The sequence below is a fragment of the Helianthus annuus genome, chromosome 17 (assembly GCF_002127325.2).
Source record: "Helianthus annuus cultivar XRQ/B chromosome 17, HanXRQr2.0-SUNRISE, whole genome shotgun sequence".
Classification (NCBI taxonomy): Eukaryota; Viridiplantae; Streptophyta; class Magnoliopsida; order Asterales; family Asteraceae; genus Helianthus; species Helianthus annuus.
Genome location: NC_035449.2, coordinates 52,575,004 through 52,592,331, shown reverse-complemented (window position 1 = coordinate 52,592,331; position 17,328 = coordinate 52,575,004). Strand labels below are relative to the sequence as shown.

Genomic DNA, 17,328 nt, shown 5'->3' with positions numbered 1-17,328 from the left:
CTCTTGTAGAATAACCTTTCTCTAGTTGTTTTTATCATTACAAAGTGCTCATTATGTGATTTGATTTATTTTGTTTGTTAGCTTTGTGGCTTATGATTTACACCCTTCGATAACCACCACATTTCTTTTGTTATGTTTTGAGTAATACATGACTCCTTTATGTTTGAGTAATTGGTAATGGACCAAAGGAGGAAGTGTTGTGATGTAGAGGTTAATATATTGGATTAATTACTTCAAAAATGTAATGCTAGACCGGGCCTTCCTATTTAATATTATTTGATAAATCATTGAGATGGAATTATTATACTACTCAAGGGGCTGTTTGGCAACTTTTGAATGATTAAGTTCTGAATCGGTAAAAGATCTAAATCATTAAGTGTTGAACTAGTAAGATATCTGAATCATTAAAAGCCAGTATAATGCTTAACCATTCAAAGGCAAATGTCTGACCAATTCAGATTAGATGTCTTAACCATTCAGACTCAGTATAAAACTTAACATTCAGATGCAAATGTCTAAACCATTCAGACATCTGCCCCACGAAACAAACAGTCTGAACCATTAAATGCTGAACCAGTAAGAAGTAAGAGGTCTGAACCATTAAGAGGCTTATTAAAAGCTAAACAAACAACCCCTAAGTGCACTAGCATTATAATGTATGAAAGTTTCAGAATGCACATACATAATCTATTGTTTTTTATATAGGATGTTGGTTGTAAACTTTACTCGTATAACATGTTGGGTCTTATATACATCATATATAGCTCCTTGTGGTCTGTCCTCGTGGTCTAACATTGGACCATTATGAGGCGTTACCCCTACACGACTATTACATGGAGTTAAATACATTTTAAGTTGTACAACCAATTAACTAACTACTTATAGAATATAAAACTAAATCAAAGAATTAATGCAGTCTATTATTCATTCTAGAAATTATTAAGAAATTCATGATGTGACTCCCTTTAATTTACAACTTTGCCATCCCACATCTCTATAAATACTCATTTACATGCTTTGAATATTTTTATACAACATATCACAACCCAAAAACTTTTGTAACTCAACTTTCCCACTTTGTCTCCTGCTACATCACTCTCAAATATTTCTTCACATATCCTATGAATATCCATTACTTTTCAGTTTTCTCTTTTCATTCTATTGTGCATTTGAATGCATATTCATTCCCCAATTGGATATTAAATGTGATCAATAATTTGTGATTATACATGCAGGTAGAGGAATTCAATTCTTGTATAAATGCATCCATTGTGTTGCATATTGCCGGAAAGTCCAGCGACTAGAAACCAGTCATTGAAGCCGAGGATGAAGTTATCGAGATCGTGTTCAGCCGGCATGAGACCAGATGACAATGCCAGTGGTTTTGAATCCTGTTCTGATAGCAGAAGCTTCGCCGGAGTTCTATATAAGTGGACACATTATGGCAAAGGATGGAGATGCAGGTGGTTTCAGCTATGTGACGACGTGATCTCCTACTCGAACAACCTGCAATCGGATGCGTTTGTGGTCGGAGAAGACGTTAGGTTCATCGGCAATGTGTTTTCCGGCTGTCGTATACGTCAAAAGCATCAGAAAAATGTTGGAGTTGTTCATTACCAGGTAATGAGAAATGTGTGGTGTAAATTCTTAACACGACACGAATCTAACATGAAATTTACGGGTTTAGGTTTAATATAAACGGGTTCGTGTCAGTTTTAGCAACCTGTTTAGCTAAAGGGGTCAGGTTCGTGTCAACCGATAGGTTCGCCAGTTTAATTCATATTTTTTTAAGACGTGTTACTTTTATGGCATACATTAAATTGGTTGGGTATTTAATGTTAAAATCTAAAACTTAAAAAAGAATTTTTTGCATAAGATTTTATAATTACAATTTAATTGTTTTATAAACATTTGTGTTTTTTCCCGGTAAAAAAATGAGAACTTAGTGTATTAATATGTGAAAAGAATGGGTTAAATCTTTACTAACCCACGCCAATGAGGTAGTAGTGAAGTGGTTGAGGAAAGACTTGGTGTTCCTTGTGACCCAGATTCGACATTATTCCACTGTCGTACCTTCAGGCGGGTGGAGGTTGGATTTCCGCGCATCTGGGAAAGCCAAAGGGTGGGCGGCGGTCGAGTAGTTGACCTTGACCACAACGCCCGGTGTCACAGTGGTTGACACTTTTTTCTTGTCGTTCAAAATAAAACCGTTACTAACCCACGAATATTCATATCATGCTCGAGCTTGTGTCCAATTAAACTCACTTAAACCGGTTGCGTAGTAAAGACCAGATCGTGTTTTTGTGTCCGGTTAAACTCACCAACGCAAGATTATGACGCTTTCTATTCGTAACTTATTCAACATAAAACAATTTTGACTTTAGAAACAGAAAAGTTTCCTCTAACGGCAAAAGTTGACCAGGATTACCTGGATATTCGAGCTCGATCCTCCGTTGACAAGTCAACGATGAATACTAAGTATAATAAATAAATAAAAAACGATATTTGCTGATTTTGGTATATGTAGATTTCAGTCCAAATAAATATTACTCGATTATTTCATGGTGGGTCTCTACGATTCAGTTGATTCAAATCTAGATCTTGTGTTTGGTGAGTTTTTTCGTCTCTTTCCTTTGATTAATTGTTTATTCTTGTTACCAATTGTCCCCAAAATGGTTCATCCGTTGCTTCTTGTTTCACTCAGTTAACTAGTTTCTGGGATTGTGAATTTGCTGTTATAGTCACACAATTTAGTCTGGTTCATTACATTTATTTGTAATTTACTGTTATAAAAAAATACTAATAATTAGCAGTCATATTTTTAAACTTATGTTAATTGCAACACTTATTACCTAATGGTATTTGGCCTAGCAGTAACAAGATGTTGGATACAGGGATGCACAATTCGGTACCAATACCGAATAATACCGACATCGATACCGATACTAACCATACCGATCGAATTTTGGTACAAATTCGGTACCTGTATTTGGCGTTTTTTGAGATCGTGTACCGGTTCAGCACGGTAGGGTAATTTACAGACTTTTTACCTTTGAATACCATAATGTACGGTACCGAGTACTTTCGGTACGGAACCAGCACCCATTTTTGGCAAATTTCGGTACCGATCTCATCCCTACCGTGAGGGTTTAATCGGCGGATAAAAATGGGTGGATTAGTAGTAGAATTAAAGATTGTGTGAGTTGTTGTTTAAAAAAAAAAATAAAACATAAATAAATTGCAACAATTATTATGCATACAAGTTTATATAGTTCATATTAGTTCTTTGCTTGGAAGGTTGTTATGTTGTTGTTTTTAAGTCAAAGATTCATTAGCAGAGTACAGATAAAGTAAAACATGAAATGTTGGAAAGAAAAAGGTTGACTTAAATGTTGTTTTGGCTGTGCAAGGTTGCTGAAATCTTGTAACATTGTTTTGGCAGGTGTTGTCGTTCCGCGAGAGCCAATCAGATGACCGACGATTTTATATATATACCGCTACAAAGACACTTCATCTCAGGACAAGTTGTAAGAAAGAGAGGCTTGCCTGGATTGAAGCTTTGGCCTCAACCAAAAAGCTATTATCTTTAAGACGGTTAAATGATCCAACTGATGCATCATTATCAACTGAAAGATTAAAGAAACGCTTACTCGAAGAAGGAACCAGTGAGGTGCTTGTTAAGGACTGTGAGCAGATCATGCTCTTGGAGTTTTCTGAAATCCAAGGACAGTTAAAAATTCTTTGTGAAGAACGCTCGAATTTGCTCGAAAACGTGAGACAGTTAGAGGTGTGTTCTCTTCATTTTTAGTGCTTACAATCTAAACATTCTCCAATGCTACCAATCCAATATGAAGATTTATTTAGTTTTTAATTTTTTTTATTAAGCAAAAACATGCTGAATGACCGCAACTTTTCGACCGTTCGGAAATACTTCCAAAATAGAATAAGTAAGAATATTTTTGTTGTCGAAAATATTTTATCGCGGTCATTCAGTTAGACCAGCTTTTCTTTTTCTTTTTTTTTTTTAAGTTTTTTTACACAATAGTTGTATAATGTGAACAAAGATTGTCGATATTATGAGAACTGTAACCTTTTCCAATCCTAAAAGTGTGTAAATTTTGAAGGCCCACCCATGTGGTTGGAGTTATCCGCTTACATATCTAGCTCTCAATAATTCATCAAGAGCCTACATGTACCGTATTACATTTGCCTAGCAGCATGTCATATGTCCCAATTGACCCAAACCGACATAGAAATGCTTCACGTACCAAATAATAATTCTTTGCAACCTTTCCAAAAACCTTACCACCGTCCCTAATTATATCCGTCATGTTGAAGGGGTCCGTTCACGTTGTGCAAATAATGACAAGAGCTAGAACTCTGGACATAAATTTTAATCCTTATAAGGATTGTTGGGCTAATTGAATGTTCAAATTAAAATAAGGAAGCAAGTGTTGTCGTTGAATCACTTCAATTATCAACTGCTGATGTCTTTTCTTGTTACCTAATGAAGTAGTTGATATGCTGGTTGATCATTCAACATCGTATTTGAACCATAGTTATTAAAGATGCTAGGCGCACTCAAGGCGTGTCGGCCTCGCCTGGAGCCTAGGCGCAAAGTGCAAAAAGAGCTAGGGCCTGAGAAAACAAATAAAATATTTTGTATAGAAAAATAATACTATTCTTCAAATAAAATAAACAAAAGCTATTATATAACATTTAATATTCATCTATTTGGTACCAAAAGTTCTAAAATATTAATGTATTAGCGTAGATGCCGTAGAAAAGTTGTTTTCCTTAGATAAAAGTAGAAATCTGGCTAGAATCTTGCCGGATTTAGAGAATTTGGCCGGAATCTAGGAATCTCACTGGAATGTGTGCATGAACCGTCACCTAGAGAATTAAAGCGCAATTGCCTCAACTTAAAGCGCAATTTCCTCGCATGGAAAATGGGCCTAGGCGCAAGAGGCACTGACTTTTAACAACTATGATTTGAACATGCATTTTTCAATTGGTATGTAAATACCATAATATTATTTTTTATCAAGCAAGCATATTTTATATGTATCAGGCTGCTAATATTGAAGTTGAAGCATCTGGAGTTCCTAAAGGCGAGTATCAACCGACACAAGAGGAAATTACAGATTTGGGTCGTGGAAAATATTGTGGTATGCAGTCGATTTCTCTATCTTGTGTAGACGAATCGAATAAATAGAAACAGTAAGAAGAGGACTCACCTACTAATGCTTATATACCTATGTTACAATTGTTTTGAGCTAACCGAATATTTATGGTAGTAACGAGTTATTTTAATCTAATCCCTACAATTATACAATATCGGCCATTATATTTGTAACTACTAACCATAACATCTTTGTTTGTATATCTATATGTATATGCAGTAACTTTTATCATGTTATAATGTTATATTATTCAGAATGGAGTACAACTGAATCTTCTGACGACTTTGAGAAGCAAGAGCTTGAGGAGGGTTCACAAGATGATGAAATTTACTTCTTCGACACACAAGATAGTTTTCCTAAATTAACGACCCAACTTGAACAAATGACTGAGTGCGAAATCGTAAGGAGAAAGAAGCTTCCCGATCCAGCCGAGAAAGAAAAGGGTGTGAATCTGTGGTCTCTTATTAAAGACAATATCGGAAAGGATCTCACACGAGTCTGTCTCCCGGTTTACTTTAACGAACCCATTTCATCTCTACAAAAGTGTTTTGAGGAGCTCGAGTACTCTTACCTTCTAGATCAAGCTTATTACCATGGAAAAGAGGTACAATGTTATTTTAACCGGTTCCCATGTTTTTTGATCCTTAAAGTGTGCTTAAATCTTAGAGTAAAGTACATATATGGTCCCTGTGGTTTACCAAATTTTTGAATTTGGTCCCTAGCTTTTCAAAAATACACGGATGGTCCCTGTGGTGTGCACTTTGTAACGCATTTAGCCCCTAGCCAACAAATCTATAGGTTTTAGTATTAGATTATAAATTAAACTTATTATTATATAACTTTATAACTTTATTTATGGTATTATTTAGATATTCTAGGTTAGGCTAAGGTTTGGTTGTTTGTCCATTTCAATATTTTCAATCATTCACATATCCGATCTGCTATATACAATTATACCAAGCCGACGATGGTATCGGCTTCCGCTAACATTTAGCATGTCCAAGTTAGGGACTAAATGCGTTACAAAGTGCAAACAACAGGGACCATCCATGTAATTTTGGAAAAAGTTGAGGACTAAATGCGTTACAAAGTGCAAACCACATGGACCATCAGTGTACTTTTGGAAAACTAGGGACCAAATCCAAAATTTTGGTAAACCACAAGGACCATCGCCGTGTACTTTACTCTAAATCTTAATATCATATATTGTGGTCCTAGGGAAACAGTCTGCAAAGAATATTAAATGTTGCTGCTTTCGCGGTTTCCGGATACGCCTCTTCAGAAGGACGACATTGCAAACCGTTCAACCCTTTATTAGGGGAAACTTATGAAGCCGATTATCCTGAGAAAGGAGTTCGTTTCTTTTCCGAGAAGGTATGTTTTGTTATAAAATGTGCTAATTATTTATAACTTTACTGTTTTAAATCTCATGTTTTAGAAAAAAGAACAGGTTAGTCACCATCCGACCCTAATCGCTTGCCACTCTGAAGGTAAAGGGTGGAAATTTTGGGGCGATAGCAACATCAGAACAAAATTTTGGGGACGATCGATTCAGCTCGATCCTGTTGGTGTTCTTACGTTAGAATTTGACGATGGAGAGATATTCCAGTGGAGCAAGGTATATATATGTATTAGGGGCAGCGATTCCTGACAGAAATGAACACAACATGAAAATAATCAGGTTTTGGGTCGGCTAATATAACTTGTTATTAAATAGATCAACCAAACACGACCCGTTTATAAATGGGTTAACCTGGACACGAACCATATAATAATTGTTGACATTAAACGTGTCTGCCCGAAACAGGACACAAATAAATATATGGGTCATGTTCGGGTTCATCTATTCAAGTGGCGAAGCTTGAGATTTCCGAACTGGGGGACGGAAGTCACCGGACCTAAAAATTTCTATAAAACTGGGGGGTCGAAAACGTATATACCTAAAAATTTCTATACGAAAACTACATACTCTCCACTACTGAGCGAAAAGTTCGGGGGGTCGGCCGCCCCCTCCCGCCCCTTAAAAGCTTCGCCCATGAACCCGCTAAACCGAAATCCTTGAACCCGCTAGCGGTGTTCATAAAGCTCGCGACTCGAGGCTCGCTCGAAACTAGCTCGAAAAAAGCTCGTTTTGTTTTCGAGCCGAGGCGAGTCAGCTCGTTTTGTTTTCGAGCCGAGGCGAGCCAGCTCGTTTTGTAATCGAGCCGAGCTCGAGCCAGGGTGCTCAATGGCTCGACTCGATGGCTCGACACGTGGCTCGGCTTGATGGCTTGGCTCGGCTCTGTGGCTCAACTCTATGGTTAGTATGTATGTGTGTGTGTATATATATGTATATCTTTTTAGAAATGTGTGTTAATTTTTATTATTTTTGTTTTTTATGTTACAATGTTTGTAAAGAAAATAATTAAATATTAAAAAAACGAGCCGGCTCGATTAGGCTCGAGCTGGCTCGAAGTTTTTACACTTTTCAGCTCGAAAAAATAATCAAGCCGAGCCGAGCCGGCTCGTTTAAGTTCAAGCTCGAGCCCAGCCTGGCTCAGCTCGATTACAGCCCTAGACTACTACTATATTCGGAGAACACAAAATGTACTGCCACCTCTGTATAATACTTGCTATAATTTTGAATCTACTGTCAGGTGACAACCAACATTTATAACCTTATTTTTGGTAAAGTTTACTGTGATCATCATGGACTAATGCATATACGTGGAAACCGACAATACTCATGCCAACTCAAGTTCAAAGAACAGTCTTTTCTAGAAAGAAATCCCCGCCAGGTAAACCCGTGCAAAATGCCACGTTAGGCATAACTTTATCAAACGATCACTGTTTTAGGTCTCAAGATTCATTGTTTAGGTACACGGGTTTGTTGAAGACGTTAGTCGTAAAAAACACGCGACATTATTCGGGAAGTGGGATGACAGCATGTATTACATAAATGGAGTGGTTGCAAATGTGAAGCCAAAGGATATGAGTGGTGCAAATCTATTATGGAAAAGATCTATGCCTCCGGTTAATCTCACTCGATATAATCTAACGTCGTTTGCTATCACATTGAACGAGTTAACACCAGGATTGCAGGTAGTAGATAGAAAAAAAGTATATTTTTACATTTAAATTGTGTTTGTTTCTGATTATCATTGGTGTCTGATAACGGGTTAAGGAGAAGCTTCCGCCTACGGATTCAAGACTACGGCCAGATCAGCGACACCTGGAGAACGGAGAATATGACATGGCAAATGCAGAAAAGCTACGTCTCGAGACCAGGCAGCGAATGGTACTAATAACCTGTTCTAATAACTCTTCTATTTATAGAACTTACTATTCATAACTTATAATTATTCGTTATAAACTTTTTAGTCAAGAAAATTACAAGAAAACGGATGGCAACCGCAATGGTTCCGAAAAGACAGTGAAAGCGGTACCTACCGTTATGTAGGCGGATACTGGGAAAAACGAGAGGGGTGTAACTGGGACGGTTGCCCAAATATATTTGGTGAGGTTAGCCAAGATATTAATAATTCCACCAGCAGACCATGAAGTATAAGGTAATGAATTCTGTCCCCTTATTTTAGATTACTAATGTAATAGATTTCTCAAAAAAACATGGTATCGTGATGAACAAATTTTGATGAACGCAGGACAAAACATGTTTTGGAGAATGTATGACCCGATTGTCAGCCTCGGTAAAATTGCCTACTTAATTAATAGTTTACAAGTTATTTGGATACAGAATAAAAGCACACAAATGTCAAAAGAAATTGCCCATCCAAGTTGTTTAGAAGAACAGAAACAATAATATATCACAGCAGATATATAGTGTAAGTTATAATATATATAGGATGTTCAATACAAGACATACTTTATGTTGAGAACTGCGAGAACTATTTGTATAAAGTATAAACAATTGTACCAAACTGCCCCTTTTTCCCTCTCCCGCCACATTATTGCGATTCTTGTTGTTTTCCTACTTAGAATCGATTTTGTTTTGAACCTGTATGTAACACCTCGTAAAAATCGTGTCCAATGATGTGTTGACACGTGTAATAAACCCTAATAAAGTCAAACGTTGACTATGAGGGGCTAATTTCGTCAAAAATCGAAAACCTTGAATATAGAAGGACTGAAAGTGTCAACATGCCTAAACTAGGCCTCTGAGTGACCATATACGGTGTCCGTATTCTCAAACGAGCCACTTGTTGGACGAGAGGAGCCGTTTGCGTAATTATTTGAAAGTTTGCGCGACGAATGGTTAAAAGTGTCAACATGTTAATTCTTACCTCTGAGTGACCTTTTAATAAACTGAGAGCTTCATAATGTTTGATTATATTCTCGGGAATGCCTAATATTGGCCATTCAGGGCTTTTATGCCAATAAGTGAAGTTACACGCAAGTTTGTAAGTTAGAGGGGTTAAAAGCGTCAACATGTTTAATTATACCTCTGAATGACCTTTTAACGAACCCGAAGCATTATAATGTGCAATCATACTCTCGAGAATGCTTAATATGGGCTACATAGAGCTTTGATGCTATTAAACGATAATACGCGCAAGTTTGCTCGTTAAAGGGACCAAAAGCGTCAACGTCTAAAACTACACCTTTGAGTGACCATTTAAGCGAACTGGAGCGTCATAATATTTGAGCATACGCTCGGGTATGCCTAGTACGGGCCTTGGAAGGCTTTGATATCGATAAATGATATTACGCATCACTTTATGGGTTAAAAAGGACTAAACGTGTCAACGGGTGAAACTACGCGTTTGAAAGGTCTTTTGAAGAACCGGGAACTCCGTAATGCTCTGTCATACTCCCGGGTGTGCCTAAGTTGGGCCACTAGAGGTTTTCATACCTCATACGCATATAACATATTAGATTTACTAGTATTGTGCCAAAAATGCAAGAAATGGAAGCTGAAATACATTCATAAGAGACAGGGACTAAAACTGCCCAACTGCCAAAATTTTAGAGATGGGCCGGACGCCCTGGCGGGCCGCGAAGGGCTGGGCCAGCCTTCTACGCGGGCCGCGAGGCCCATATCTGCAGCAACATTTTTTTTTTCGTTTTTGTTCTTGCTTGGTGTCCACTCCAATCCAATCTTGGCCAATCAAAACCGAATCCTTGGGCCTCAAGGTGATTGTAACAGCTATATTAACACCTGTAATGATCCTAGAGATCCCTCTAACACTTGTCATAATTCAAGCACTTAACAAAAACTATATAAAGGCCATAAGTTCATCCATTTCAACTTGCACCTCTTCTCATTTTTTCATTCTGTCTTATTCCTTGGGATTCCTGACCAAAAGGGGAGCCCATTCTAGTAGAAAAGATTGCTAGGACCCTTTGTAAGTTTCTTAGCCCCCTCTTTAGTTCAGTTTTATAATTTAAAAACTGAAAAGTCAAGTTATCATAAATTAGCTTTGACTCTTGGTTTAAACCCAAATGGTCCAGCCACTGTTCAAGATGAATGTGGTTATGTGACCATAATTAGGTAGGTGATTAACCCTTAAAAGGGTACCTCCTAATTATTCCGTTTGCTTAGTTAATTGTCGGGTCAAACTATTTAGTTAAAAAGTCAAACTGGACAGAATTATAAATAATAATTAAAACTAATAATACAGAGGTTATAAATTATATTTTAACACTCTAATAACTTAGTAATTATTATTAGAACATGTTCAAACAGGTTCAACCCGACAATTCTGAGTTTAGGATCGGTTCGCAACCGAAAGTCGCAAAAGCTTGACTTTTGCTTTGATTTTCAGTTCTGACCCGATTAAGCTTAAATCTTCTATGTTTTAAGCTTCCATTAGGAGCACATTATGTTGTAATATAACCCTCTGGAGTTATATTACCTGATCATTTATATTTTGAATTATATGCTAGTTTCCGTTAATATGCTTATAAATGCACATTTTGCCCTTATGCCATATAAACGGGATTTTTGAAAATGTGAGAGGACAAAAAGCTTTATTTCTGATATATAAGTATATCCCGAAAATTTGATGTCAGTTTCTGGTTTCAAACTAAAGTTATGCAAGATATCGTAAATTGAAACTTTTTATTAATTAAATTACGCTATCTTGCATAAGGCATGTTTAAACATGGATTTTGACCCAAAACTCATTACCTACTGTTAAGATATTATTTTTAGGGATTTTTGGAATTTTTTATTAGATTATAATCTGATCATATCATAGAGTTCTTGTATAAATTCCTTAATTGACGATAATACCCTTTTAGCATACGAAACCTCTTTCTACTGACTTGATATGAAAAATAAAAATATTTTAAATATACAAGGCTGTCCAAATTCTCAAAATCACATAAATATCTCAAATATCGTCAATTAGCGATTTTTACGCTAATTAGGCGCATAGTATGGTTTAAAACCATATTTAGCGCCTAAGACTTGTTACCTACTGATTTTAAAAATAAATTTTAATACTTTAACAGTAAGTATAAGTTTTGAACTCAGACTTCCAATTTTGTCCCTAAAAGCATATGTGAAATGACCAAAATGCCCCTACGGTGCATAGTTTGGCCATAAATAGTGAACATCACATATGTATGATATCTTACTGATATAACATGATAAAATAAATATTTTTACTGAATGTTTTAGACCAGAACCTCAGTTTGCTTTAAAACCTCTTTTATAAATATTAAAATGACCAAAATGCCCCTACGGGACTTAAATTGGTCTTAAATACTTTTCGGGCATATATGTTAACATCCTACTGATGTATTAACATATTTTAAGCATATTAACATAAGGGACTTGTATATGGTTCACTTGGTTGCCCGTTATGCATTTACGCGTTCGGATCGGTTTATGTAACTAGTTTACGTAAGTTTGCCGAAACGGGTTTAACCTTATCGTTTATACTTCAAAATCCAGAATGTACTTAGTTTACCCATATTATACAAGTCTCCGTACTTATTGGGTCTAAATTTCATTCTTTTCCGGTCATCGCTTAATCTAGCGTATCGTACCGTTTTAGATACTTCAAGCTAGCCGGTCTAAGTCTACGACTTAAATAAGACTGTTAGCATTCTGAATTGGTAATATATTACCATCACTTCAGACTAGAGCCACCCGGTAAAAGCTACCTGCATTTAGTTAGAATGGATACGACTGAGTTATTTTGCTGTGAATTAAGTATTAGCTCAGGTAAATACTTTTAACTTATTTTCCATTATACGGGCTTGGGATACTGTATTATAATAATACCGCTTGGTCGGGTATGAAATCATTTAATTGGATTGTGATTAATAAATTTACATAACTCGTTTTAATCCGTTTTGTTTGATAACATAAACATTGGGGATTAATACGACTGTGTCCTGAATATCCTTGACTCATTTCATTTGTAAATGACCACGACCTATGCACGGGGTGTAGGCATACACCTAACAAATGCAAATGCTAAATAACCCACATGTTGGGGATAACTCCTTTGTGGGTTTTATGGTGGTGAGTCGGTTAATCATGACCGACTTCCAAACCGGCCCCATATGTATGAAAAACATGTAAAACTGTATACAAGATTTTATTAAAGATTGTCCCAAGTTATAAATTGTTTGTGCCTTGTGCACCTAAATCAATTTTCATAAACTCTTTTCAAAAGAGTCAGTTAATTGTATTTACCAGTGAAAACTGACGTATTTTCAAAAGACTAAGTGACAGGTACTACACATAATCGGCTGGGAGCTGCTCGGTGTCGAAATAAAGGATCTTGCAAATCCTTAAAGATGCCTTAAAGTCTGCTAAACTTCATTTTATACTTTCTGTAAAGATCCACCTGTGGATTTGATATTGCAGGCTCGTCTATAATAAATACTTTGATATTTTCAGACATTTGGGTTTGCAATAATATTTTATATTCCAAGACTTCCGCGGTGCTATTCTGTGAATGTTTGACCATGACGATATCAATCTTACGTCAGGATACTCCCCACCGGGCCCACCGGTGATATGTGGAAATATCGGGGTGTGACACTGTATGTGTATTATATATGTATGTATGCATATATTTATAATCTGAAATCTGTCGGGGATTGTATTTATAAAATAAACAAATGAATAAAAGGGCGAAATTGCACTTGACTTAACATTACAATATGGACGGGGTTAGTCTCTTGGATGAAAATGACAAGATTTGAAAAACAAGAGGATCCAGATGCGAAAAAACAAACCTCAGGGACGAAAGTATAAAAATGACCAAACCTTAGGGACGAAAATGACATTTCACTAAAAGATAGAAAGAAAACAAAGCAAACCACAAAGATACATATAAACTTTATATTTGATCACCAATTGTTTAAAGCTAACAAAATAATAATGGGTGGGTGCACCTTTACAACTCCATTATTCATCATCTTGGTTGTCATCATCATCAAGTTATACAAAGTAACTATATTAGACAAATAGTTAATTAAGTGAGGGAGAAGAAAGTCATTTCACTTGCTCTTCTTCCAACTCAACACTCCCCCCAGCAAGCCTATGCTCCCTGTAAACATACCATTTTGCCCCTAACAAATATAACCCCATGTTAATAACACTTAGAACTGTAAGCAACCAATAGAAGTTATAAAGCTTCCCCTTGTTCAAGTTATCAGCTATCCACGGGTCACTGTCGCCGGTCACCTTGTGCACTATGGTCACCAACAACGAGCTAAAAAAGAACCCCAACGAAAGCGTACTTAGAAACAACCCGGTGCTCATTGTCTTCATCCCTTTGGGACACTCCCTTAAGAAGAAATCAAGTTGTCCTATGTAAGTAAACGCCTCACCCGACCCCACAAAGAAAAACTGTGGAATTAACCAGAACACGCTAAGTGGAACCACCTTCGAGGGGTCATCAACCATGCCGTGGGACTGAGCCACGTGCAGCCGCTTGAGCTCGATTAGCGCGGCTGAAACCATGGCAAATGTGGATAGGACTAGCCCTACACCGATACGTTGAAGGGGGCTTAGCCCTTGTGGGTGTTTAAGGAAGCGTTTGGCGAGGGGGACTACAATTCGGTCGTACACAGGGACCGTTAAGAGAATGCTGCCTACGAAGAAGACGGTGAGGGAGGCTGGGGGGATGAGGAAAGATTTCCCGATGTGTCGGTCCATGGTGGTGGCTTGTGACACGGAGAAAGTTGTCATTTGTGCATATATTGTCCAGAACATGATTGTGGTTGCCCAAATTGGTAGCATAGTGATCACCATCTTGACTTCTTCAACATCTGTTAAAGTTGAGAGATGCCATTTGCTTATCTTTGTAATTTCACCAGATTTTTCATTCTTCTTGATTGCTGCCTTGTCAAGAAAACTACAAATACAGAAAATTTTCGATAACTAAAAGAAAAATAAATATTAAGTTCATTTCGTGTCAAAAGTTTATAGCAATAATTTATTTAAATGTATTAACAAGAAGAGGCTATGATAAACTAAGGCTAGGAGAAAGAAAACAAGTAATATATCAAACGATAATAAATAGATTAAACATGTTTCTTGGTATAGGTAGTAGTAATATATATGTTAATTCACTATATCTTTGAGATTGGATTAACTAATATGTATTTTCCCTGTTCGTAAATAAGCCCATTAGAGCCCAAGCTCAACTCTAACGTACCGAGAGCTTGAGTTTGGCTCATTTTAAACTCTATATCTAAAGTTCAAGCTCGGCTCGTGAAATTCAACTGTTTATTATTTATTAGTTATTAATTATAATTATTTAACTACTTATTTTTATGTACGTGTAACATTATTTTTTATCCAACAATTATAATTAAATGTAGTATAATATATTGTTTAGTATTGTTTTTTAGTATTCTTATCATAGTTATAATTTCATATGTGATATATATTTATTATATTAAATAAAAGTCATTTTATATGTACGAATAATATGCTTTTAGATCTAAATAATCTTTGATTTATCCTATAATTAAAAAGATTCACAGTTGACAGTCTGGGTCCAATTCAGTTGCTCGTGATGTTCTCATGTTCCCCGGGACCCCTTATTTTGAATACGTCACTCCTTAAAGACACAACAAATGTACAAAAAAGATACATATATATTTATGTTTCATCTTAAAGTGTAGTACTTTAATTCACAACTATCAAACATGTTGGATTTTATAAATTTATAAATCATCAATCCAATTAACAACTAACTAAGTAAAAAAAATAACTTACCGAAACTGTTTGCTATGAGGCAACTTCTGCTTCAATTTCCGGGGATCTTCAGCCACCTGAACATCATCAACATTACACAACAAAGAAGGATCCGAAGGTAGCTCCAAATGCCTCCTCCTCCACGCCGCGATAAAAACCGATGCGATTTGGGTTAGCGGACTACCCACAAGCTTCTTGAACCGGTACCTTCGGGTACCCGACAAGAAGATCACGAACCCCAACATGATACAACACGCCACGATCCCATACCCCCATCGTCGCCCAAGGTTGTCTTGGATGTATACTAGAACCGTAACCGCGGCTAGTGACCCGATGCTTATGAAGAAAAAGAACCAGTTGAAGAAAGCGGTCATTCGCGACTTTTCTTCTTTGTTAGATTCGTCGAATTGGTCTGACCCGAAACCTGATACGCTGGATTTGAGTCCTCCGGTTCCTAGAGCGGTTAGGTAGAGCGCGAGGTATAGGATGGCTAGTTGAAGATCGTTGGCCGGGACGCAGTTGTCCCCGGTTTGGGTGCATTTTGGTGGTTGTAAGCTTGGAATGGCAGTTGAGATCGTTAAGATTGTCACCCCCTATAATTTTAAAATGTATAAAAAAATAAAAAAAGTAAATAACACTAGTCCTTTTGGAATCCAAGTGACAATATTATTATTATGTTCAGAACTACGAGAAGAGAAGCGTATAAACATGTAAACATAGTGTATTAATGATTTAATAGAAAAGAAAAAGACAGTGGATATGACAGTTATGTAATCACACAGTTACCAGCATAGTTATTGGTTCTGAAAAGAACGTGCCCAGAAACAGTAAAACAGAAAAGTACTGACCAATGCTTGAATCGCCGTGAATATTGCAATAGTAAGATACCGACCGAGAAAAGTGTCAGCAAGGAAGCCGCCAAGGAGACATAGCATGAACGAGGTACCCATGAAGTTAGTAACGTCGTTAGCAGCGTTAGCATTTCCTATATGCATGGTCCCAGTCAAGTATGTCACCATATTAACGGCGATTCCTAACGTCGCTAGCCTTTCGCACGCCTCAACCCCTGCAATTTAATATACATCAGATCACAGTATTCATAACAAAAGAATAAAAAAGTGTAACAAAAAGTGGTGTTGTACCTAGAATCATGGCAGCACTGGTCCAGCCGCCCGTGGTGGAACGGGCGGCTGGCCGGCCTTTGTAGTCCCAAGCATCAGGAACAGTTTTGTCGACCTGTGATTCAGGGTCTTGGAGAACCATGATTTGAAATTTATGGATTTGTTTTTGTTTAGTTATGTGAGACTTTAAAAATAGAGGCAAGACCGACTGTCTTTTATAGCCGTGACACATGACAATGTCACATTACCAAGTTTTTACTTGTGAGGGTAAGTGCTTGCTTGATGAAATTTTTAATAATCAGGATATCGATTTGATTTGCAATACCTATTATACCCTCCATCTAAATGTGTATTATTTGGTGTGCTGAATTTTGTCACAATACGAAACAAACCTAACACAAAATTTGAGGATTTAAGTTTCGTTTAACCTGGGTTGGGTCAGTTTGGGTTGAACTTGCAGACATGTTTAACTAAATAAGTTATGTTCGAGTCAACCCGACTTATTTGTAGGTTGATCCTTCTAGCCAATTTATTTTACTTTTATACATTTTAAAGTTTGTTTTACGTTATAAATTAAACAGTCGGGGTATTTTTATGCAAACGTTTAAAAGTTTAAAAATAATTGCCATTGTTTAAACATAATTACTTGAAAAATAAAAATAAGACGTAATTATGAATATTAGAGTATTATTATGCATTTCGATTAAACGTTATGTGTTCATGTTAACCGCAAACATATATGTCATGTTTGGGTCCATATATGTGACATGATTTTCGGGCTTGTGTCATGTTTGGGGTCCATTTAAGGTTAAAACCTACCGAGTTGCAAACACTATTGTATAACAACCTTTGCTAT

The 17,328-nt window shown here is 36.7% G+C and overlaps 2 protein-coding genes across 8 annotated transcripts; one reads left to right on the top strand and one right to left on the bottom strand.

Moving 5' to 3' along the window:
* Window positions 1-1,245: 1,245 nt before the first annotated feature.
* On the top strand, window positions 1,246-9,100 carry LOC110920679 (oxysterol-binding protein-related protein 2A). 7 transcript variants are annotated; one of them, XM_022164866.2, is made up of 11 exons: window positions 1,246-1,620; window positions 3,443-3,787; window positions 5,072-5,168; window positions 5,438-5,787; window positions 6,402-6,557; window positions 6,634-6,801; window positions 7,820-7,960; window positions 8,040-8,264; window positions 8,347-8,460; window positions 8,544-8,731; window positions 8,825-9,100. In XM_022164866.2, the coding sequence occupies exons 1-10, from the start codon at window positions 1,261-1,263 to the stop codon at window positions 8,721-8,723; spliced, it is 2,136 nt and encodes a 711-aa protein (XP_022020558.1). In that variant the 5' UTR covers window positions 1,246-1,260; the 3' UTR covers window positions 8,724-8,731; window positions 8,825-9,100. The 7 variants fall into 7 exon arrangements, with proteins under 7 accessions (XP_022020558.1, XP_022020557.1, XP_035842984.1 ...); XM_022164865.2 differs by having other exon boundaries at window positions 8,341-8,460; XM_035987091.1 differs by lacking the exon at window positions 1,246-1,620 and adding an exon at window positions 2,499-2,610.
* Window positions 9,101-13,411: 4,311 nt separating this feature from the next.
* Window positions 13,412-16,733, bottom strand: LOC110920927 (protein NRT1/ PTR FAMILY 6.3). Its single transcript, XM_022165165.2, has 4 exons — window positions 16,494-16,733; window positions 16,200-16,417; window positions 15,373-15,944; window positions 13,412-14,503 (listed from the first exon to the last, which is right to left on the bottom strand). Exons 1-4 carry the CDS (start codon window positions 16,702-16,704, stop codon window positions 13,639-13,641), a joined length of 1,866 nt encoding a protein of 621 aa, XP_022020857.2. The 5' UTR covers window positions 16,705-16,733; the 3' UTR covers window positions 13,412-13,638.
* Window positions 16,734-17,328: the final 595 nt, after the last annotated feature.

Coding starts and splice junctions, on each gene's coding strand:
- LOC110920679 (XM_022164865.2), top strand. CDS start 1,261: ATGCATCCATTGTGTTGCATATTGCCGGAAAGTCCAGCGACTAGAAAC. Junction 1,621..3,442: donor TTGGAGTTGTTCATTACCAG/GTAATGAGAAAT, acceptor TTGTTTTGGCAG/GTGTTGTCGTTCCGCGAGAG. Junction 3,788..5,071: donor AAAACGTGAGACAGTTAGAG/GTGTGTTCTCTT, acceptor TATATGTATCAG/GCTGCTAATATTGAAGTTGA.
- LOC110920927 (XM_022165165.2), bottom strand. CDS start 16,704: ATGTGTCACGGCTATAAAAGACAGTCGGTCTTGCCTCTATTTTTAAAG. Junction 16,418..16,493: donor CAGTGCTGCCATGATTCTAG/GTACAACACCAC, acceptor ATTAAATTGCAG/GGGTTGAGGCGTGCGAAAGG. Junction 14,504..15,372: donor CCTCATAGCAAACAGTTTCG/GTAAGTTATTTT, acceptor CTGTATTTGTAG/TTTTCTTGACAAGGCAGCAA.